This window comes from Gallinula chloropus, assembly GCF_964237585.1.
Source record: "Gallinula chloropus genome assembly, chromosome: 14".
NCBI classification, from domain to species: Eukaryota; Metazoa; Chordata; class Aves; order Gruiformes; family Rallidae; genus Gallinula; species Gallinula chloropus.
In genome coordinates this window covers 17014956-17040573 of record NC_140099.1, presented here as the reverse complement: position 1 = coordinate 17040573, position 25618 = coordinate 17014956, and the positions used below count along the sequence as shown (strand labels likewise).

General features: G+C 38.3%; 1 protein-coding gene across 1 annotated transcript in view; it reads right to left on the bottom strand.

Annotated features, from left to right (window-relative positions):
* SLC24A4 (solute carrier family 24 member 4) overlaps window positions 1-25618 on the bottom strand; it is a gene marked incomplete at its 5' end in the record, with an annotated part of 85001 nt that overhangs the window by 26783 nt on the left and 32600 nt on the right. The window contains 5 exons of the mRNA XM_084270765.1: window positions 476-550; window positions 1228-1331; window positions 2772-2856; window positions 4869-4943; window positions 6111-6187. Coding sequence (XP_084126891.1) covers window positions 476-550; window positions 1228-1331; window positions 2772-2856; window positions 4869-4943; window positions 6111-6187 — 416 coding nt within the window. The remainder of the gene's footprint in view (window positions 1-475; window positions 551-1227; window positions 1332-2771; window positions 2857-4868; window positions 4944-6110; window positions 6188-25618) is intronic.

The following is a 25618-nucleotide window of genomic DNA, read 5'->3' as shown; positions in this document are numbered from 1 at the left end:
CTGTAACTGAATGGGCAGCCTCTAATGGTCTGTATTTATGACAAAACAAACTAAATGAATTCTTCCCCTCCCTGCCACAGGACACAGTAAATGCATACCTTCAAGAACTACTACACTGCTCTAGATGAACAAAGTGGTATCTCACCTGTGCTCAATTTAGAACAATTTACCCTGAATCTGAAATAAAATTACTGTGCAGAAAGAAGAAAAAACCACCTTCTGTATTTAAAACAGAGGTGCAGCTCAGAATTATTAATCTTCACAATGAGAAGTCCCCCGGGGCAGAACAGATTGCAACTGACCTGTGTAACAGTAGCCTGCTAGAGACCATAGTGAGGAGCTGAGGCCCCACTTCCAGGTGTCACTAGAACTAGCCAGGAAAATAATTGTTCACCAGTGTATATCAATGGTTAGAAGGGTAGTTCTCCAAAAATTCAAGCAATTAAACACATTAATTGGTAAGAGAAGTACTTACAACAATAAGTATAATCACAGATATTGTGTAGTACACAGAGTCCCGGAACACAGCCCACTGGGTGAGACAAACCACCTGAAAAATATCACAACTTTAGCCAACAAAAATATGTTATTTAAAAGACAAAACAAAGCCAATCACTCAGGTGTGTGAGCAGAATTATTATTAGCAATGATTCTGGAACCAGTGCAGTTTTATGCTAACAGGAAGACATCAGTTTGTTAGACAATGGATCTATAATAACCACCAGAAATAAAAACCAGATGGAAACTTCTATTACTGAAATACATTTCTTACTAATGATATTTAAATTGGTCATCATTTCAATTGTAAAGTACAATTCATTGGTTCCCACTTCATTATATTTGTGGATATACTAGATTTAATACCTGAAAAAATACGATACAGAGTCTAACCATCTGCTGAGTAGATGGAGCAAATCTCATGCACATGTCCTAGATTCTTTGATCACCATCAGTACCTGGATGGATGATCAGTTAACTGTGAACACAGTATTGTATGAAAAAGAAGCAGTTTCCTCTCTATACTACCTGTTCAGAGTGCTGAAACAATAGGTGAACTTTTGGGGAAGACTTGCTGTTTGTAAATTCTTTCCAACATTTGTAATTTTTCACACTGCCAGCTCAGGTTTGGCACTGACTAAAATTTACTTCATTTCATTTTTTTGTTTGCTCATGGAAACCCCTGCATGATAAGCAACTGAACTCTATAAAAACAAGTATCTTACTAACCTGTCCTGCAAACATTCCACAGACACCAACAATGCACAAGATGTTGAAAACTGCTGAGCCAACAATGGTTCCTACTCCTACATCTCCATGAGTGATAAATACACCTGCAGATAGAGCAAAACATCCATTGTTACCTCTTGTTTCATTTTAGGCCATAGGCAATAACTTAAAACACGAACTACCTGTAAACAAGATATTGTTTCCACGTTTAGCCAAAACTTGTTTCATAATAAATGCTTCTCTGAGGAACATTTTGTGCTTTTTGTTTAGCTAGAAGCTCCCCATTTTTTTGCTTAACATCTCTACATATATATTTTATGAAAAGTAAACAATTTCTTAACTAGTTAGTTCAACAGCAAGTCCTATATTTTACAGTTTGGTTGTTAGTGGTGCAGTAGCCCATTCAAATAAGCATAAACCATCTCCAGTCACATTGTGAACATGGAATTTATTTCAAATAGAACAGAAACCTTTCTCCCAGATATTTAATATTTAGTGTGTTCTCCCTGCAATGTCTCATGAGAGTAAGAGAATCCTACCCCAAAAAACTGGAAGCCACTTTGAGTGCAGTAACTTGTGCCTTCTGATTCGAACAGACAACCAGGATTCAAACTCAACCTGTAGTACTGACTTGCAGATTTCTCTTAGTACTGAACCCACCTATGCCTCAGATACCTATCTGCAATATAATTGCATCAGAATGACAAAAATTAATGGCTGGAACAGACCTCTAGGTACTATGTAATGTAGTCTTCATCACTGAGACAGAATCAAAGATAACGTGAATGCACTACAAAGCAGTGTCTGCTTGTACTTTAAATCTTTTGCTAAAGGGAGCCTTAAAGGCTTACACTGGCTACTTTTCAGCAAGCTAGCTGTGATGTTATAATGCATTCCTTTAGACTGCATTTCCCTGAAGTTTGTAGAAATGTCAATAAGGATAGTAGCAGAAAGCTTACTAAGGCTTTACTAAAGACAGACATAAAATTTGCTGCTTTCCCTCTTCTCTGTTAGTGTAATCCTGTGTCCTTCCTTCTCTTAATAGGTACTGCTTTTGCCATTTAGACCTCTTCTCTATACCAATAATCTTTAATATTTCAGGGATTGCTTCAAATCATTCTGCAAGTAATATATACCCATCCTTCTGCCTTTAGCAGATCTGACTTATCTATACATTAATTTGTTCTTTTCCTATGTTCCCTGTTCTTCTACTTCCCTGCTAAAATTAATTCCCTTTATTGGTGAATAAAGAAGCCAAAGAGGCATCAAATATTTCAAATTCTCTCTCAGGGGACTGCAATAATCTCTTCTTTTACTTCTTATGCTCAGAATCAGCCATTCGTTTCTGTGTTTTGAGAGGAAATTCACAGTTTCATGAGATATTTTGAGTAGTTAATTATACCATGAACCACAGACTAGCTGACAGCTGCAATTGCTGATTATAATTTGACAGAAGAATGGTAGCACTTTTGGGTACCTCTGCTTGATCTGCTGCTGATTTTTTAACAGCAGATCTCATAAAAACTAGTGTGTGGGCTCCATACCTATAACAGATGCAAACAGTTCTGGAGTGGAGCTCCCTGCTGCCATGAATGTGGCTCCAGCAACATCTTCACTCAAATGTAGTCTCTGGAAGAAAATCATTGGTAATTTCAGCACAGCTACTGTATTTACATTGCACAGCTCTGCAGTTACAAAGATAGCAGCTCTTCATTTTCTGGCCACAGTGCTGTTAAAGGATGAACAGTCACTATAACCCAAAAATAGACACTGCCTTTTGAGCAGACAAATACACTTTGGGCAAGTAAAATGTTTATATGCTAACTCAGTGAAGTGTCAGATAAAATTACCTACATATGTATAACTGAACTGCCAATTGTGGCTTACACATAACTCATTTGAGAAAAGAATCTCTGCAGATTCAAAAAGACTGTAAACATCTCAAATTGTTTTCATGAATTTAATTCTGAAATTCTAAACACAATCATTCCAGAATTAAGGGCAATTCTTGGGGCTTCTAAAATTTGAAAATAAAAATCCATAAGAGAAAAATATAGTCCCTGTGAATAAATCTTACAAACAGCAGGCCTGATTCTGGCTTCCCTTTAAAACTGTGTTAATCAAAAGTGAGTCTGCTGACACAGACAAAATTAGTCCAATTAGACACAGAAAGGCTTGTGTACTGTATACAGATCTATTTTTATGACAGCATCTCACAATCTCTAATAAGATTGAGATAACTTCGAGTTCTCAGACCAGCAGAAACATATGTAGCTCTACAAGTGGGCTACATCAATTTAATACTATCTGAAAATCTTTCCCTTGAGTAATAAGGTTTTATGGAGGAGCCTTTTCCGTTTTGAGAGTCTCTAGACTCACCTCTAGTACCTTAGTTCTCTTCCAAGGATAGAAATTAGATTAGTGTCAAAAGGACCAGTACAGAAATCCTGTTTTTCAGGCAACATACAACATTTTGAGCTGATGAAAATGGCATCCTACAGAGCTTGACAAAACAAACACAAGGCATTTGATCTACACTGTTGCAAGAAGCTCAAGCCAAGGTGTGCTACCTGAGTTCTTCTTAGTTGTTTTAATGTTCATCAGAAAATGAGACAAAGGGCATAGATTTTATGAAGATTCAGTGACAATGTAATTGGTTTAACCCAACTGGGACAACTTACATATAGTGTATAAGGAGCATGCTAAAGATAAAACACCTGAAAAGGGACATAAAAGATCTCTATTCAGTATTTTACTACTTTTGGCTTCTATTAGTTCTTCTATTGATAAGTGCAACTACATAGCTCTGAGTAACATTAATAGGAACTTAGTAATATGTCCATAGAAAAATAGAATTTTTAACTAGCTACAGAGGTTTTTCAGAAAATGGTCACTCACTTTTTTGATAAAAAGCAAAGGAAAAGAGATTTTCATTTTGCTCTCAAAATGAAATTCAAATCTGGATTTGTATTTTGCATTCATTTTGTACTAGTTCACCAAAGCCTTACCTAACATAACATTTACATGCCAAGTATAAATTCTTCTCTGTCCCAATCAACTCAATTAGAATCCTACATGTAATTTTACAAAGTCTTCTCCACAATTATGTAAAGAAATAACGCTTATTACAAATTTTTCATATAAAATATGCATTCTCATTCCATATAAAACCAAGGCACATACTTTTCTCATGCATTCTCCCTTTTATCCACCTTATGCTAGTACCACAAAGGCATGCTTTCTCCTTGCTGGTACAGTGGTGGATGTGCAATCAAATTTGCATAGCCAACACATTAATTTGCCTATGCATGGTTTCTTTTCACAAGTGACTTTTAAAACTAGGAGTGTAATAATAAAACCCAGCACATGCATATGTTATATACACATGCTTCAGGTCTTCAAGAGTGAGTTTTACCATGTGATGTCATTAAATCTTTCATTTTATCTGAGTGTGGCCAGGGGACCAATGTGCTCAGACCACAGGTTCACTTTTTGATGGAATGCTCAAATAATTTGAAAAGGACTGAGGCCAAACCAAAAAGTTGACAGGAATAAACTCAAACAGCAATGGCACAAAATGCTTGATTCTATAATATCCTCTAAATACACTTCCAAAAGGGGAATAAAGTTCTGTAACATACCTCACAAATTTTCTCTAAGGATGGAACAAAGAAGTCATCACATACTATAGCCAGAGCATAGAACATATAAAGAGCCTGTAAAGAAAATAAATTCAGGAAATATTTCAGATTTTTCCTGTATGTGAAAAGAGGGAAGGTGGCAATGCTGTATTTATTCAGACTAGTGGAAATACATAGCTTAGTTTTTTATTCCATTCCAAAGAGAAACCCCTCTGCTGATCAATTTATGGCACAAAACCAGATTCCTGAATGTAAGATTAAGTTCAAGACAAGAATGTTTGCCAGAACCTAGGAAAGGAGAGGTTCCAGCAGCTGACAGAATGAGGAGCCACAACAGACTCATATAAAGGAAAGTAGCAGGCAAGGCTTACAAAGTTACATGGTCACCATCTGTGTTTTCAGTTAATTATTGGACCAAGTAATTAAATAGAAAGCAACACCATGCTGATTAACAATACTCAAGAAATAACCACACCTGGAAATAAGTGGACCCTGACCCTGCATCAAACCTCTCAGGAATGATCCTGGTTCCCTGCACATATAATTTTCCCACTATCTTATGTGTCTTTACGTGCTGTGCTTATGCAATGGGTCTAATCCTGCTGTTGTCTCTCAAACAACTCCTTATTACTTTACTTTCCCTGAACTAGGAATGGAAGCCTGGAGCCTGCAGGCCTTAATTTTTTCTACAATAAAATATAAAACTCCACATGACATTTTCTACATTTCTTCAGGGTTTGTTTGCTGTTGGTTTTTTAATTACAATTGCATATTTTGCATAGAGGCACAATAGGAAAGAAAATCAAGCATCTCCCATGTCATACTTGATGTCAACAACAAAAGAGTTCCAAACCCTGTTTATAAAAGACAAAACACAAACAAATACAAGTCAGTGGAAGAAATCCCTCTGTGATCCATGTAATCAGGATTGTATCTCCCAAGAGATATACAGGCACTGCAAATCCAGACTTGTGTAATATTCTTGGATAAATCATAGAATCACTTCAGTTGGAAAAATCCTTGAGGTCATGGAGTTGAACTACCAAGTCCACCACTAAACCATGTCCTTAAGATGCTACCTTTAGAGCATTTGCACCCATGTAGACATATCAGAAATATTAAAATCAAAGTATTAGAAATATATTGATATATACAGAGGTCTATTTAATAAAGCCACTAATCTTACCATCTTGCAAGACAAATAAAAGATAAAAAAAAGAAGCACAGTAGAGGAAAACTTACGGCAATGATATGAAGCAGAACCCCTCCTTGCTGCCGTTCTTTATTTGTAAATACATCTTCAGGAAATTCATTAATGGCTGAAAAACATATGTTTTTTAAACTTTATAGCAGCTGTAAATGGCAGATGCATCTGTAGAGATACAAGACCAAACAGAAATCTATCTTCCAAGCATTGAATTCATTAAATCATTATTCAGAAAGAGATAGTCCTTTCTGCAGGGAGTTGGAGATGTAGGTTTTCAACAAGACAAGCTTCAGAAGGTTCTTATGAATTGACTATAATATACTGAATCTCAGGGAAGGAAGCAGGGAAAATACATAGTCATCTTCCCCCATGCAAGTCTGCCAGTTTAAAGACAGACTTGAAAGCACAATATAAATATTGCATAATATAATATAAATATAATATCAATATTATGCTGTGCCATTTTCAATTGCAATGACAATTTTCTCAATTTCTTGATATAATTCTGCACTCAATAACCATGAACATAGAAGCCAAGAATTCAAGGCATGGTTGATCTTTTTAGCAAAATTTCTTAGAGGAGGATTTCTCCCTATCATGTGAAATCAAGTATGGCAAAAAAATTAATCAGCACTCAAAGCATGTGGTTTTAAATAAATTCTGCCCATTAACAAGTAATATCAACTAAAATTATTAATAACTTAAAAAGCATTAAGGAGACTTCGTTTGGAAGAAAACACCTGGAGCTACACCTGCTGGTATTTTACACAATATGAGTGTTCTTCCATCACTAGCTGAAACACCATGCCCACATGGATGCATTCAAGACATATTTACTATTTTTCTTACCACATCCCCCATTTGTCCTGTTTCCTCCATTCAAGCTGCAGCTGTGAGAACACACGTATTCCAGCAATGCACTAGTACAGCAGAGACCAGAGTCCTGGCCTGAGTCTCCAACAATGATAATGTGACCTTGCAACTTGGGATACATCCTTTCAGATACTCTGAGGGGCAAAGATTTGCAACTGCCATCACAGCTTCTTGTGTCAGGAGCACGATTCCCCTTACTATCACCATATACCACAGGGAATATGTCTCTGGCCACAACTTGGCAAAACTGATGTGTCATCAGGGAAGCTATTACCTGCCTGCTAATCTCATTCAGTTGACTCTAAAATATTCCACAGATTAAGGTTCAGAATGATTAAGCCAGTACAAACTGAAGTTTCAAGAACCATGAATAAAATTCATTACCTTTTAAATCTTTCTAACGTGACTTTACTTACACAAAGTAAACACTAAATAGGAAATCAGAACACCAGATGTCAAAGGTAAGAGCCAGGAAATAGAAATAAGGCCAGGCATCTGATTACCATCTTCACTACAAACCATCTTGCTTCATCAGTAGTCTGGTGATTTAAAATTTTTAATTAATAACTACTTGTAATTAATATTCCCTTGCCTCACAGAGGTAAGTTTAAATGAATTAACATGAAGATAGTTTTTCTCAAAGATAATACTCCTCTCTACACAGAAGCCATGATACACAATTCTCACATAGAAACACTACAAAATCTTCTTTACAAGTCAGGGGAACGAAGCAAGGCTCTGGAGCTTGACAAGTAAGATTTCTTTGTTAATGAAAAGGCCACCTGCCAGCAAGTACCAAGGTAAAGTTTAGAGTTTTTCAATATAAGCATTGGCTGTCTTTATGGCTTTATTATCCAGATAATCACAGGTTTTGTGTAACTGTCATCTATAAAATCTGTATACATCATACACATGCGCTCTTCTTTATTTGCTCACTGTACTGTGGTTTTCATATCTTAAGCAAAGATTTGTTTTTCTTACCTACTGCAACGATAACCTGGTGGCTCAGGAAACGGCTGTTTGGATTCCCTTGGCTCCTAGCCTAGGCCTGGGAATCAATATCACTTCACTGAGGGTGGCAGTGATATTTCCTCATCTGTATGAGCTGACAGAGGGGATATGACATTATCATGGAATTTGAAAGAGCATGGTCTGCCCTCATGGTACAATCTTATGTGCGTGTACAGCAGGGCACCACTCTACGTTGTGCAAAGATATTTTCCATGTATAGGAGACAGACCTATCTGGCAGCCTGAGTGGGAGCTACATCTCCTCAGCTGCTACTGAAAAGAGACAGAACAGATGGGAAAAAGAAATGAAATGAAGAGTAGTACATCTAATGGTGCTAACCTTTGCCAAAAAAAGGAGGGGAACATACACCAGTCATCTTAAAATCAGCTAGAAATACAGAAATATTTATCCTGCTGGTACTGTCGCAAGCCCATGGCTCCTGCAACTCATCTTATCAAGTAGAGATTTACTGACAGGGAAGGAGGGCACCAAGAAAGCAAAGTCTATATTGGATATGTCATCATATGCAGCTCATTCCCTCTCCCCAGTCATGAAATGAGAGGGGAAACAAAAGCAGCTTATCCAGTCGTGACCTGGAGGGAACTCCTCCACCTTTTTCTCTGAGTGATGGAAACAAAAAATCCTTGATTATGCCACGACAGAGAAAATGACTCACCTTTGATAAAAAAGCTCAGGCTGAGCTGTCTGTGGCTAAAGAGCTACACAAGGCAAGCAAATAGCATACCTCAGGACAGAATATAATAGCAGCTGCACAGCTTGAGCTCTCTGCATGGCTCTGGAGTGAAGATTTGGTATGCAACAGTCAGGGTAACCCAGGCATGCCAGTGACACCTGTCCAGACTTAGGCTGTTACCGGATTACTTCTGGGTACCATCAGAGCATTGTTCCCATATGCCCTATCCATGCTGTGACAGGCAGTCTGCCAATGAAGTTAAGTTTCAAAATCTCCTAAGCCTGACAGAACATCTCAACCACCACGTGGATCTGTGGTTTTATAACCTGCCTCAGCATGTGATTTCTTCACCTTACCAGGAGTTGATTTACTCACAGAGGCAACAAACATGCCAACTCCTAATACCTGCTAAGCGTTCAAGCCTGTTACAACTAATTTCTCCTCATGGGGAGAAGGGAGCTGTAGCTGTTTGAAAGGACACACGCAATTGGCTCCACTCTGCCTCTCTGCAGGACAGGGCCTAAGGAAATTATGTACACAGAAGCCCACTTCTCCTGCATGTTTTACCTCTGCCCTCGCTCCTCTGTCCCTTCAGGACACATGACATCTACGCATTGCAATACCTACCCCTTTGCCCTGATATTCAGGGGTTGTTGACTCACCCAAGGACGAGGTATAAGGGGAATAAGGACAGACAGAAGACAGAATTATGTACTTCTATTTTTACCCTCCCTATAATCATATTCAGAAGCCAGCTTGAATATTTCAAATGTGTGTCATTTGTTTAAGCACTTCAAGCAGCTTTAGGCAGAGGTGCTAGGTGTATTCTGCTTATGCACCATTCCCTTTTCACAGTGCACAGCCTCACCTTCCCAAGGCCCGGTGTTACATTCATGAACACGTATTTGGGCCTCAGTGACAGCAAACTCACTCCTCACTGTGTGCAGATATGAGCTTCTTCATACCTGTCAAGCAAATGCATGCATCATTGCCTGGTGCCAGCAGCAAAATGTCAACAGTTTGCACACCAAGACTTGAATTTGGAACCTTCACAGGACAGCAGCTTGCACTAATTTCTAATTCTGTACTAATATAATCTGTTAGAAGATATGAGTGAAAGCCATGAAATCATCACTTCTACCAACCACAGCTCCCTGAATGCAGAGGTCCTATATGAGTGGAGTTGCAATGAATGGGATATCCCATATTCTCTTCACAACTAATGTCAAGAAGGTCATTCCTTGTCACATTTCGCATACTTGCTCAGGCACTGAAGTGGAGACAGTCTCAGAAATTACTGTGGTGAGCTCAGTATGGACAGGGAATAGAATAATACATTCATCTGATCTTCTTGCATAATGTGCACTGTCACTATTGTGATAGCAACTGTGTATTTTAGAAAAGAACAAGACTGCTTTTGTTCATAGAAAAGTATTGACTTGTTTTAGTTATGTATTCCTGTGTTAAGGGTGGAAACAAAGTCAACCTGAATATGATATTATCACAGTGAAACTAGTTTACTCATGTATCAAAAGCATATGAATGTCCTCCTTTTCAATACTACTTCCCAAATGAGATATAATAAATTTTAAGTCATTAGAAGATCATAAATTCACCATAGCACATTAAAGCTCTATTTTTACAGAGCCAAAGAAGAACAATAAACCCATTGATAATCCTAGGTGCCATCCAGAAAAAAATAAGAATTATCAAGCTTTAACTTCCCATTCCAATTAGACATCTGTTTCCTGAAGCAGGATAACATGTGGATATTTCCTCAAATACTCAGTTCATCTTGTGCTGGATACTAATCTAGGCACCAGTCGGGAATGGTCAATTCAATGAAATGCACACATTTACTTGAAAAATTCTGCAAGGAAATTCCTTTAGAGATAACTCTAGTAAACTGGTTTCATGGATTATAGCACCTGAACAGCAAACAGAGTATCCAAATGAAGTACAATGAAATGATATGAAATACCACTCAACTTCTTTGAGAGACATTTGTGCATCAGTGTAACACTGTGTGATGCCAAAGATCAAGCTTTCTATTTGTAGGCAAAGCACCATATGGCAGGAGGCACATTAAGCATCCTCCTCCATAGTCCTCACCTCACAAAACAGTTATGAACAACTTTTATCTCTGTGGTATATTAAATCAATTTGCATTGCTGAATCAAAAGAGGACTGCCAAATGAGATTATCTGTACAATGGTAAGTAGCAGCTCATAAAGCAAATAACTGATCAATTCTAAACTATTAAATCCATTTAATACATGTATCACAAAGGATGGCATATTAATGAAAGAGCCTTCAAAACTCTCCTTCCATCCATATGACATTATGAAAATACCTATACAAAACTGGATTAGCTACAATAAAAAGTAGCACTAATACCTTTTTAAACCCTGGACTTAGATTTAGTTTCTCTTCTCTTTTATACAAAATAACAATATTTGCACTCATTAAGGCAATATTAAACAATAAAATAACAATACATTAAAATTTTCTGCCTGCCTCAGTTGTTGTTACACTACTCTGAGCAAAGGTTGCCAAAGCAGTTCAGCACTAGCTGGGGCCAGCACTGGTGCAGCTTATCCTGACCCAGATAAGGGGGAATAAGATGGTTCATCCTCCACTCAGGACTGAATAATCATTGTGGAATTATGTGAACAGGTTTAAATTGCACTACCTCACGACTGTTCTGTGAATTCATGGCAGACATCAGTCACTAGTAAAAACTTGGCTACGTCCTTTTTAAATAGTTAGAAAGTGATGTCCCTGGCAAGATCACTGGCTGATAGGGAAAAAAAGTTTTGGAAAGGAGTTGGTGACTGGACACCTGTTAAATGGTCAGGCAATTTTTCATTACAACAGAAAAAGAATGGCTCTCTGTTTCTCACAGACAAGCCTTCCAGTTGCGAACATACTGGAGAATCAAACATGACTCGCTTTCCATGAGTTGTTGGTATTACCACCTCAAGCTCAATGAGATCTTGTTTTGGTGGGTTTTTTGCTACTGTAAGACTTCAAATTCTCTTCTAGAATTCAAGGACAGAAAGAATTTGTACTAGTTGTTCAGCCTAACCATTCATAAACTCAGTTTGCACAGCCCTACACAATAAGGCCAGAAGTCTGCTGCCAAGGAGAGGCTGCAATTCTGCAGAGTCAATTAGGTCTCAATGATTTCACAACATACTCATTAGTATAGCTGTATAGCCAGGGAAAGTGACAGTCTGATTTCAACACCAAGCAAGCTATAGCACTTCACTGAAAAGGTTAAGGAATGTGTAACGTGATTTTAAGACACTGTGGACTAGTAACCCTCTTTGAAACAACATGCTCCACCTTGGACAAAAGGAGGCCATTCTTACAGAAGGTGGGTTACAAGTCTGTGTTTTGTTACTGAATTGAAGCTGCTTTTATATGTACTGTTGTAGACCACTACATCCCACTTTGTTCCCCAAATGACTCAGTGGTTGTACAAGGAACAAGCACCACAGAAGTTGTCCTTGTCAGATTTCCCTACACTACAGAATCTCATAGCTGGAAGAATCTCTTTTCTGTGCTGCTTGCATATGCAAGCAAGATGGATCAGTTAAGTGAAAATGGCCCAAGGTTGAAGTCTCCTTCCTCAATGAAGATCTGAAGAGCTCACTTGGTAGACGTCACCCATTTCAAAACTGGGATGTATTATTAGTCCATTGATGCCATATAACAATGGGATCAAAACTGCCCTTCAAAGACAAAAAATAAAAGCTGGCTACCAGGGACAGAGTTAATATGAAAGACAATCACATTTATGAACAGATACAGATAGAGTGGCAGGAAATAACAGATTTCCTTAGAACTAATATCACTGATACTGAACATCTCTGCTTGCAAACTGACTACAAAAGCATTTCTCTATATAACCAAGTTCCTTCTTCCTAGCCTTCTTCAGTGAATAAAATTGGGTGCTACTACCTCCTTATAGCTGCTGGAGATAGATCTCAAAGGCAGCATATGAGGCTGTTTTCTGCCTAGTACACTCTCACTAGAAGTGACAACCACATGCAAACTACAAACTGACTAGCAAAATTTGACTTGACTAAAACCAGACTACAGATTAAGTTTGAACTGCTGGTAGCTAGAAAACCTAACAGGTTACTTGAAAATCAACCAGATTACATGGAGAACACATGGACAAGGAAGAAACAAGCAACTGCAAGAGCTGCCAGAGCAGCTATCTTTCAGAATAGAAATGCACTTTAAATGAAACACTGCTTTGTGCCTTCAGCACAGTTAATGAATAATAATAGGCTTTTGAATCCTTTCTACTTCAGTAAAAACTGCAATACAACTCATTTAAAAACAGCTGTATTGGCACACACTGTTCTTTTTCCTCAAATGCATGGAAAAGGAAATTAAATTCAATATTTTAAAAATACATATTTTTACTGTTTTCTGATGCCAAAACCAAATAGGGATTTTAACCATCCAGTGAAACTGTGTTATGCCCCAAGCTGAAACAGCACAAAATCCGTAGATGTTATCTTCTACCACGTGAAAATTGACTTTCAAACCCCCTAGTTTTCTAGAAACAAGCGGGCACAGGGTAGCAGAGGAACCATAAACTTTAAGTCAGACCGACAAAGACAGGCATAAAAGGAAGTCAGGCATGGGTACTGTTTGAACTTTCTTTACTAAAAAGGTTTTCTTTCTGGATATACAAGGAAAATGCTGGAACACCACAGTAAAAAGACCTACTCAAACATTTATTCCACCTCCTGCCAACTCAGGATTGTTTCCAGCAGTGAGGGGTTTTTGTGCTTTGTCCAAAAAGTTCCATAAATCAAGAGGGAACAGGTAAAATACAAAGACATAATAATGAGGCAGAGGACGTCCCTCAAGGCTGTTCACTAGGTGACCTCTCAGGTGCCATAATTCCCAAGAGGGTTCAGCACAGGCAAGCCAAGATTTTCAAGAAACTCAGCTCAACATGGACACTATGCTCAGCCCTTATAAAAATCCAGGCTGTTGATGCCACAAACTCAGATTGGCTGATTCTCTGAATTTTAATTCTGGAAGGAAGTTAAATTTTGAAAAATTGTTTCAAGTTGCACACATTAAGTTCTCAAAAACACTCAACTGTTAAAACCACTGGATCTATAATGAAGTCAAGTTTTATTTTAGAGTTGAGTATTTAGGATAATTTTTTGTTCCCTGTACCCCTTGGTGCTTCGAAAAACTCATTTTCGTATGGAGAAACAGAAGCCAAACAGTTTCTCTGTGTGAGCCATGTTCATATGGTGTAGCCAATTCTCATTACTTCATTGTAAACCATGTGATAATTGTTTTTTACTTTTTCTCAAGCCAAAGTCCTGGAATCATATAATTATTGTGTAAGAACATCAGCTTTCACTTAAAACAAAAAATCTGCTTTTAGCCTTTGTGTTTGTGGAAGAAGGCCAAAGCTCAAATATCTTAGAGACTCACAAAACCCAGAAGACAAGAAACAGAGAGATCCATACTTATTGCTGATCTTCTATACAAACTTCCCAATTTTGCAGGGTCAGGTTTACACTTTCTGGGCACACAGCATTACTCCTCAGTTCATATGGTTTAGTGATGATAAAAAATGATGCCAACATGTTTCTTATGCCATAAGCTAAAGCCTACTTCACCTTTTCTACACAAGTAATCTCATCTAAGGCAACCAAGATTTAACCCTCCAGCTCCTATGTCATGATTCATTTACTAGATAAATATTTCCTCTGATGGCAGATTTGCACAGCTCTGTGCTATTTTCCCCCAGACAATATCCCTTCAAGAATTTTCACCTTACTCTAGGAATTCAATAAGAGCTGTAAACACTACTGGAGTACTTAAAGATATGAACTCTTTTCAGTCCTCGCCTCTACTATATACTTCAGCAGCCTTGCATCATATATGGGAAGTAAAAATCAGCTGGAGACTTCCACATATTTAGCAGCATCTTAAATAGCACTTATATTTTGATGGAAGGAAAGTGATTTATTTTTTTCCCTACATGAGGAGTAATTATTCCAGAATAAAAGCAATCTTAATTCAGAATAGGGGCACACAGCAGGGCAAGTCCACTGCTGGAAGGTGGAAAGATAAAGACAATAATTCCACAAACCAAGGTTACTGTCTTTCTCACACTGTCTTTGTCCATGTGAAATCCTGTTCCGTGATTACTTAGTATCTGTAAATAAATGTTGCAATGAAGCTTATACCAATTCAAATGAAGGAGGAGAGGTAAGCCTGACTTTGAGCAGTGCACACAGGGAGCTGAGCACAAGGCCAAAGGCCACGGAAGTGAAATTAGCAAAAGGAAAGAAAGAGGGGGGAAAGGTACATTTAATGATGTCACAGACCAATCATGAAAGATTAGTACAGGGTTTTCTTAGACTTCAGAAGTGGAGGAGAGTGTATAGTTTAATGTAACACGTGCCTCTTTAATCTAACCAGGTCGGCTACCAGTAAAGAACCTACTGTCACACAAGCTTCAGCACATACGGTACAAGGCCAGCTGGATGCCTGGATATGTAGGTTATAGCTGGAGCTTCTGCTTCACTGCTGCTGCTACCACAGACAGTTCACTTAAACTCAGCTATTTCTCCATTACTGCAAAAAACCTCCAGCTGTAAATTTGGAGTCTTGCTTTCTAAATCACACTGTCCCAGTCCTGTGTGCATGTACACTGTCTGAAACCCAAGTCAGAGAACAGCACTTCTCAACACAAAGCAGCCATCAAAACTGCAATCAATTTAAAGACTGTTAGCAGATTTTATTTTACTTCCAAACCTCACTGGCTGCCCAGCAAATTCATGGAAATGGTACCTAGAATTCACTCCAGCTTATTCTGCACCATTTTACTGCATAGCATGCATATAGACTATGGGGTAGCCCTCAGCAGAAAATCCCCCAAATCAGCACCTCAGAAATGTATTTGTACCCAATGGACATCTGCACTTGGCTCAATAGGCACCAAACCACATTGCCTCCCCTTGAGAGGCAAGAAAGGTACATTCATCTGAAGTCTCAGAAACATACCCCTGGGAAACAGCCACTGTATAAAAAATATCCCTGAGGTAATGATATAAATGAAGAGAGGGAATTATGGAGAGCCTTAGTACAGGGTAGGAAAAGAATCAATTCCTGAAAGCTAAGGAAGGAAAAAATACTTATATGCACTAAATTCTTTACAATAGGAAAAATAAGAAACTTACATATTCATTTAATCATTCCAGTAGCAGGTATTTAAGACAGGTACATATATATATATATATATAGCGCCTTTTCTGAGACCACACACAGCAAATTTAAAAGATCTGTAGAAGGACCATCTAAAATATTCTCAAGAAGCATCACACCAAGATGGTGCACAGCAAAACACATGTAATTAGACATAGCTGTTTCAAGGGATTCTTTTAGTCTGGTCTGAATGAGGCTAGACTCCAGTGTTACCCACATCATACTTTACAGTGCCGCTCTGTGCAGTAGGACCACAAAAGATATAACCAGCTGCAAAACACAGAGAATGCTTTCACACCTGCTCTTATAGGAATGATAGTGCACTACTCTTCTTTCTTAAAATCATCAGCTTGTATTATGTTCATGTCACAGCATCAGGCAGTTCTGAAACTGTTTTTTCTCTCCTAGTCCTTGCTTAGATGAACTGAAGAGGAAAATCCATCTTTCTAATATAGAGTAGAAATACACAGGGCATGGATATAATTATATATTTCTGTTTACATTCTCTTTACATATATCTATTTAGGTTTGCCTCAAACTGTTAGCTGAAAAAAATCCTGCCATGCAAAAATAAGGTAGTTGCTTGTATTCCTGCCATGCACCAGAACACAGCCAGAATCACAGTAAGAAATCTGATAGAAAGTGGCTGCAGGAGAAGGGTAATGAGAGACTAGCATGCTTATAAAACCAAGAAATGTGGACTAGGACAGTGAGTACTCAAAGGCAGCAGAGCCTCACTACAAATTTCATCTGCTTTCAGCTGATACTAGAAGACCAGAGCAGGAGTCATGGCTTTAAACTTCTGATCTGATCTATCATATCTCACCTGCCCAGAGCACCAGCTCTAACATTTTAAAAGTTATTTATAGGCCCATTTTGGATTACTAAACCTATTAACTTAACTTACAGTGTCACTGTGTCATGTAATACCAATCTTTTTCACAGCCAGAGGGAAGACTAAATGTAGGAAAATGCCTCATACTGTTTGCACCTTCCTTCAACAGCCTGGCTGAACGTAGCTGATGAATGCTGCAAGCTGACTGCCTGTCTGTGCACTGCCATTTACTTGGATTCAAGAATTTGCAAATCAGTTACAAACACCAAGGGACATTACCCAATGAGTACCATTTTTCTAGTCTTTTGTTCTGTGAAAATGCCTCTCCTGTTAACTTGCAATCATCAAATGCTGGGCATAAGATGTTGTACCTGGTTTGTGCAAGAGTAAGGCTTTTTAAACCTTACTTGCTGCATAATGCATTCCACCTATTAAAATTGTTATCCTGAGCATGGCAGTGCTTTGATTCAGGTTGGACAGCCTGTCAGAAAGCACTAGTTACAGCTTACACTAGCAGATCTCATCAGCCACTAACACACAATCACTCTGCAGTCACTCAATCACTGTGTGAAGCTCTCGAGCTGTGTTACAGTGCAGTTGCTCGCTTCTATCTTAAACTACTCGGAGATAGATCACTGCAGTAAAGACACAGGCTGAGTAAGAGAACGTGATTTTCCCAAATGCATGGCCTAGTTCATACCACAGTTGGGAATGATACATACAAGCTTGATTTCCAGCAGTTGCTCCATCCACTAGACAAACCTTTTCCCATTCTACTATGAAAGTATATATATTATGGTTTAATACACAACTGGGCAGTTGACCAAGTAACAGCTTGCTTTTTTCAGTTCAGGGTGAGGTTTTTTTCTAAATTTAACAGTTGAAAGATTTTGAAATGAGTCTGGAGATGAATCAACAGCTTAAATGGTTCAGTGAGCAAAATAATTGTATGGATTTTTTTTTTCCAACATGGGGATTTTAACATATTTGTACTTGACAGACACAACAAATCCAAGTAAAACTCATTTCTCATTTCAGTTCCATTCCTGTTCTTTTTAATTCTCATTTCTTAACCATATTTCTACTGAAAGCTAATATTGAAATTAAGAAGCATAGCTCTATAATAGTTAATGGAGCTTTGCTAATTTACATCAGCTTGAGGTTCCAGGCCATATATTTTTCTTTAATTAGAAAGGTTAGGAGGCATGAACAGTGTAAAGATTGGAAGTGCACAATGTTGTTCTCAAGTATGAGGTTAGAATACGACAAAATAATTTTGAAGTAGGAAAAATGTGTGGATCATAGAATCATAGGGGTTGGAAGGGACCTCGAGAGATCATTGGGTCCAACCCCCAAATGGTACATTTCAATAAAGACAGAAAAAATTTTTTCATGGCATTTCATAACAACTACAAGGCACAAATCAAGAATCTACATTCCATAATGGGCTACGAGTGCTGTGTCCTGTAAAGCCATCAGCACTAATCCAGCCCACCAGCCACAGAAAAATTACTATTAATACCAGTCCTATTTCAATTAGACTTCTTGTTTTTTGAGTCAGGGACCTAAGTACTCTGATAAAGTTTTTGTGATGATCTTATCTAAAAGAAGTTATCACAGAAAGACATATTTCCCTTTGCAGTTTATTTCCCTGACAACAGTTCAAGCTGTAACTAAACAGCAAAACCACATTTTACTAGACTACAGTGCTATTTACACTGAGGAATGAGTATAAGGAATTATCATTGGTAGGCAAAACAAAATCCTACATATTGAGAAACATATGTTGACATTTTAGCCATTAATTACAATCAATATCATGATGCCCTTTTCCATCACATTTATACAAGGTGAACAGAAGTCCAGTTTCTGCAGCTACTATAAAACCAGCACAGATTAAATAAAGCTGAACTAGCACACAGGCTCTGCTAAACGTTCAGAAACAGCAGGTACTGGTTTCTACACAACTGATGGGAAGAAGTATTGAAACATCTACATCAAACCAGGCTCCTTATTCTGGTTTTAATCTAGGCATTGTGGGCACTATGTTTCACCAACTGCCTGGTGAATCAGTGCTAGCCCTGGGTAGATGTGATCTGAATTACTTAGGCACTCTCCTAAGGCCTTACTCCTTTTACTCAAGGGGTGCTGTGGCAGTTAGGAATGTGCTTGCCAGACTGAGATAAACTCAATTATTTGTAGAAATATTTGTAACATAGGAGATCATCAGAGCATTCAAATATAGTCTTTCACGCTGGAAATGGCCTGCCCTGGTTTCTGGATGAGACACACTACATTTAAGACTGGGCATAGAATAGTAAAAATATAAGGAAATGACAGATTTTGACACACAGAGTAATAACTGTAGAAGTGAACAAATACCAGCTATATATAGTAATAACAGAGGAGGCTGCAGCCAAGGAGGAGTGATAGGGTACTGTCCACAGGGCTCCTCTACCACCACATCAAGTGGGAATAAATTTGTTTGAAAACCAAAAGCAGGTGCAGCTCCCAAGAAAAGGAGGATGGTACAGCTGAGCCAGCAGGCTGAGGAGGTGGCAGTTGCAGCTGGAAGCTGAGGAGGGGGAGGTAATTGTCTACAATTAACATTTAAGGAAGGAACAGTGTACCCATCGATAACTGATATGAACAACCACAAGATGAGTTGAATCTTTTCCTACTAATAAATGCAGCCACATAAAGGCATCAGAACACTGACCAACCTTCAATGAATAAAGGACTGTTAAAAGTAGTGACAGCAAGAGGGCTGTAGGAAAGTTAGATACAGCATATGGGATAATGTTAATGCCTACAGAAAAAAACCACATACACAGACTTTACGAAGTTGCATTTCCCTACACATTAGGTATGCAATCAAATGTTTTATTTTCCCCTCAAAAATACCCCACCCACTTGGCATAGATCTCAGCTAAGGGATACAGACTGCAGGAGGGAAGCGTTTGTAGGAGATTCCACAAAGCCAGTTTACAAGCATTTGGCTTAAATGCCAGCTGCACTTCAAGTAAGCCTTTAAATACCATCATACTATCATCCTAGAGACATGAAAGTGAAATTACAGGCCTGTATATGTTAAAAATAATCAAAGTAATAGCCTAATTTTGCCAGTCATTTCCTACAGTTCAAATCCAATGAAGAAGACAAAAGTCATGCCATCATTATGGCATGTACTCCCTGTTAGGAGAAGCTGAAGTACTGGATTATCTTCATAGCATTCTTAAAACTCATTATTACATACACACTCTGTGTAAAAGGTATGTACAGCAATACAACAAAGGACAGTAGTTAATGTAATTAAAAAAAAAGAAACTATGGACAGTGCTACACAGGATGAAGAGATTACTGATAATGAAATTGCTATGGTAGTAAAAGTTTAGGGAAATAATAGCATGTAACAGGGAAGAAATCAAAGACTTCACACAAAGACACAAGGAGTTATGAAAGAGAAGACTGAAACAAGGGCAGAGCATATGGAGAGAAGTACAGAAAATAAAATGAGGAGTGGGAAATTACACAAAGCATGCACAGTAAGGAATAAATACCAAGAGGTAAAATTATGTACCATTTTTGACTAAATATTCAGGGATGTGCTAATAAGACGTGACAACAGCCAGGAAGCAATGGCTGAAGGTTCAAGAACTGAGAACAGAAAAACGTGTGATAAGCAGGCACAGATACACATACTTGGAAATTAGAAACTATGATATGATTGAATCTATAAGAGCAGAGCTGAAGATGTTATAAGGAAGATCAGGCAACAGAAGAAAGAAATATGAAGTATGCAAAAACAAGCAGGCCAAGGAAACTATGAGAAAAGACAAAGAGATCCAGTAGAGCACAACACCAAAGAGGAAAGGAGCAGGGAAGAAACAGAGGTAGCAACAGTAGTATGAGAAGAAGCCTACAGACAGCTCAAGAACTGTCCCATTGATATCACTGCGGAAATGGACACACAAATGGCAGTTGCCCACACATGTAATCAGGAGTGAACCTGTAGGAACCACAGAGGTTCAAAAAAATTTCACCAAAAGGCTCAAACTGTAATTCCCATCAAAGAACCCACAAAAATAAATAGCGCCTAAAGAGCCTGATCAAACACCTTCAGTCAGGTAAAACCTGCAGTTCAGGGCAGGTAATCTGGAAGATTTCAATAATTTCCAATAATGAATTCTAAAATATGGTATAATAAAACACAGCAAAATAAACCCAGCAGCATTTACTTCAGCCCAATTATTTTCATCGTAGATTTCCCCTGATAAATGACTGTACATTTTGGCCCAACTCAACATCATTTGTCTTTAGATTTAAGACTCTTCTCTCTTCCAAAATCTAAATTACTTTTTGGCTGACATTAAAACAGTATTAATTAATAAGCTGTAACAGTTGTGCTACTACTCCATTCTCAACTCAGGCAAACCCCTGACACATAAGCTTGAATAAACTATTTGGATTCATATAATGTGTTTCCCTTCTCACCATTTTGTCTGTTCTGATGATTGGGATACAAAAGAAGTTTTACAACTGAAGATTTGGGAAATAACAGTACCTACATTAAATGGCAAGCTAAAAAGCTACCTTCTATTTATCAGACACAAACATACCAGTAAGAATAAATAATACAATTGCAAGTAATTTACTGAGATGTAGGAGACCTGGATCATTTAGATGTTACTTGGACTTGCTACTACTTCAATCTTTATAGCATTAGGCACTTAGTTAACAATATCAGACAGCCATGAGCTAAATGTGGTTTCCCACTTTTGTATATGTGTCTATATGTGCTTACATGTGTGTGTTATTGTGCTGATTTTGCTGGAAATGTTTCAGACTTCAGTGATACCAAACATAATGGTCCCAAGATTATGCCTCTTCCTTAAATAGGAATTCAACAAAAGTAAAAATAAACTGGAATAGGAGTACCAGCTGGGCTGAGGCACAAATAGCCACTGTGCTCTCAGAAAAAACAATTTCAGACAAGGCTGTTTCACACTTTGAAGTGTTAAGCTCTACAAACTCTGAGACTATCTGATCCTGATAACATCTGCCTTTCCACCAGCAAAAAGAATTACTGAATAGCAACAGTGAAAACAATAGTGCTTCTTATCAGGTGAGTTGAAGCAGACTGACCACACTGAACAAAAAATGGAGCTGAATGAACTGGAAGCATCCTCTTCTGATTGGACCTCCCTGAATTGCATAACCAGGTCAAACAGTGTGTTAGATCAGGTTTGAAACACCTGTGCTACCAGGTAGAATTCACAAGTACATTCTCCATCTCCTATTCAACCAGAGAAATTATATAATCCTATTGAAGAAGGGAGAATAGAAGAATTTCATCAGCTGAGATCAAACTGAGGTCAATGTAAAATAACTTTCACACTTTAACTTTTATTAAAACATAAAGTAAGCAATCTAATGGTTTACCAGAGACATATTTGATGACAGTGCTGTGCTGAACAGCCACTCTTGAAAGCAACTCTGTATCGAAATAAGGAAGGAGGAACCCAGATTTAGGGGTAGAATGTAAATTTTTAAAAAGCATCAAATGTCAAAGTTCTAACTATGCAAAGTTCTTGCAATTACATTTACAAAGAAACAGCCCCTTAATTCCTGTATAAAACTGATTCAGATACAACTCTGGGGAGGTGTGGGGGTTGATGCTTGAGGGAGTGTGTGTATTTAGAGAGGGAATTTTAAGACCTGAATCTGCTATAAGAGTGTTTGTTCCAGTTCTATCCCAAAGGAGAATTAATTTAGCTGGACCAAAATATTTTTTCCAGCTCTATGTCTCTCTGACTGGAGTTGGGCAAGCTCCATCAGGCTGATTTATTCAAGTGCAGGTGCCCCAACTGAAGTCTGAGCATCCTGACCATAGATTCTTATTTCTGAGTAATTACCCAACCTGACCATTTGCTATCACTTCTCCAGCTCTCTACTTCACATTTCCACCTTGCCACCCATGCTTACCTCAGCCTCACACCCTCTGTACCAAACTTACTCTCAGCCGTTTTTAAAGTGCAGTTCTAATCCAGAGCCTTCCTGTCTCAGGTCCAGCACTCACAGGACCTTTCTGCATCTCAGTCACTTTCCTACATTTTATTTTAGGCCCTAATCTGGGGAAGCACCTTAAAGCAGGGGTAAACACGCTTTCTCTAATAAGGATAGGCATTAACACGTGCTATACTAAGCCAAGGGCTGGGGCTGTGTCTCCTGTTGAAAGCTAGGTTGTTATTTCTCAGTTGTAATAAAGGTATTTTTAGGTATCCTCTTTGTTATCTTGTAAATTTACAGACCACTAGAAATAAGGAAAATACAGGAGGGAACAATGTTTCAGGTTCCTTTTCTTTTACTGAATTAGGACATATTTGAAACTGGTTATAAAGCACAGCTGTAAGAAAACAATAAAAACTACTGGGATTTGGTTTGGGGCTTTTTATTTTAAGAGACTGTTGGCACAAGCCAAGGGTATATAACATTTTCCTATATATTATTCCTATTTTTTTCAATATACATCTCTTTTTTCTGTATTACAATATAGCCCTAAATAGGTAATAATTTCCTCATCTCCTTCTATTCCCATCTTCCAAAAGTTCTCAAAACCAGTTATTTTAAGGTAAGACAGGTCACAACAGGATACAGAAGGACTGAGATAAAGATCTTTTATCCCCTACAATGTAAGGAAGCAATTAAGAAGCCAGAAGCATCATTCTCAGTCTTCGAAAACTGCAGAACAAAAGAGGAATAAATACTTAGCAGCAGAAGAATGAAGAAGCTAGGAAATTCAGATTCCATGATAGTACAGGAAAAATGTCTAAAATTCCGGTTATCATGTGCAGTGTAATATAAGAGATACTATACTCAGTGGATCTAACATGAAAATCCATTAAGACTTGGTTAAAACAACCAACTTGAGTATTTCTAATGTGCCAGTTACCTTAGAATCCAATTGCAAGTGTTATACAAAGCAGAATAATCAGCTCCAGCTGAGAAACTGCCATATTGACAGTCTAAGAATTAGACTCTTAACACAGTACGTAAAGAATCAAAAGAATAAAGGAAAAATAAAGTACATAAAATATGAGAATCAAGTAATAAAGAAGAATAAAGAAAGGAGATGAATATACAGTAAAGAGAATCCTGGAAGTCTTTTTCAGTTACAGAGGGTGTGACTTGTACTACCTGGATGTATGTGATGCACTTTTTATCAGATGTTACTATGGCTGTCTGATACAAGGCCAAGGGCAGACCTTTCAACACTTCATAGTTGTTTAGAAGAGAAGGGAAAAAAAAAATCTATTAATAGCCAATATATGCAAAAATTAAAATGTTATTCATACCAAATAGACTGCTTGCAAAATGAGATAGTCAAACTGAATATTAAGAAAGCTATTCCTTCAGAAATTTCAGCCCAATAACTGTGCTTCAGGAATAGTCATAGAATCATAGAATCACTGGGGTTGGAAGGGACCTCAAGAGCTCATCGGGTCCAACCCCCCTGCCAAAGCAGCTCCCCAGCTCATATTGCACAGGTCGGCGTCCAGACGGGGCTGGAATCTCTCCAGAGAAGGAGACTCCACACCCCCTGGGCAGCCTGTCCCAGGGCTCCCTCACCCTCACTGGGGAAAAGTTCTTCCCCATGTTGGTGCTGAACTTCCTGTGCTCCAACTTGCAGCCATTGCCCCTTGTCCTGTCCCCACAGACACTGAAAAGGGGCTGGCTGATTCCCCCTGCATCCCATGCTTAAGATATTTATAAACATTAATCCATGCTGACTGCTCCTCATGACCTTCTCTTCCATTGCTTGGAGATGGCATCCAGAACAAGCTGTTCCATCACCTTTCCAGGGACAGATGTGAGGCTGACTGGCCTATAGTTGCTGGGATCCTCCTTCTTGCCCTTTTTAAAGGCAGGAGTGCCACTGGCCATCCTCCAGTCTTCAGGCACTTCTCTAATGTAAGATCAAGGCTCAAGATGAGTCCCTTACTGCTTATACTATTCCTTTTTGAGAGAATCTGGAGTAAAATTTAAAGTGTCAGTGAACAGTGTATCTTCCCAAGAAAGCATTAACTTTCTAAGAATAAGAATTGCAAAGCTTATGTATTACAGCACCACCTGGTGTGGCTTGCCACAGAAACAAATCATAAATGGACAAAAACTAGTAGGTCATCCAATTTACATCTCACCCAATGCAAAATTCATCACTCTAACAAAACTTTGGTGCTTTCAATCTTTTTTATTTTAAATTATTAGGTTTGAAGGACATAACTTATATCTGATCAGATTTTTGAACAATATTTAGTGCACAAGGAGGTCACAGAATTCCAGCTTTAATTAACAGATAAGCTGTTGGTGAACCCCATGACTTCCCACATCATGACAGTGAAGCAAGCAACAAAACAGCCTTAGTAAAGCATATCTGGAACACTGTAAAACATCTAGGGATCTGGCACTGTATGCATTGCTTTACCAAGCATTCCATTTCCTTTCTCTGCTAAAAAAACCCAAGTTACTGTATGACATGTATTATCCAAAAAGGAAAAGGTCTTATTTACCTCCTGTGCTGTCATAAATGAAGAATAACTGCATGAAATCCAATAGAATGTGAACTGGTATAGATTAGCAGAAAATATGCCCCAAAAGCCTCTACTCCATCAGCCAGACCTCTCTCTTGCCAGAGACAAGCGGTGAGCTGGTGTGCTCAGCCACACTGATTCTCCTTAAAGTGCAGATACCAGAGCGCTTGTGTTTATTTTTTGTCTCATGCTGCAGGTAAGGAGGTGCACCTCTGGCTAAGTACAGAACAGCTAGCACCTCTCTAGTCACACAAAAGTGCTGAAATTTAGAACAGAACA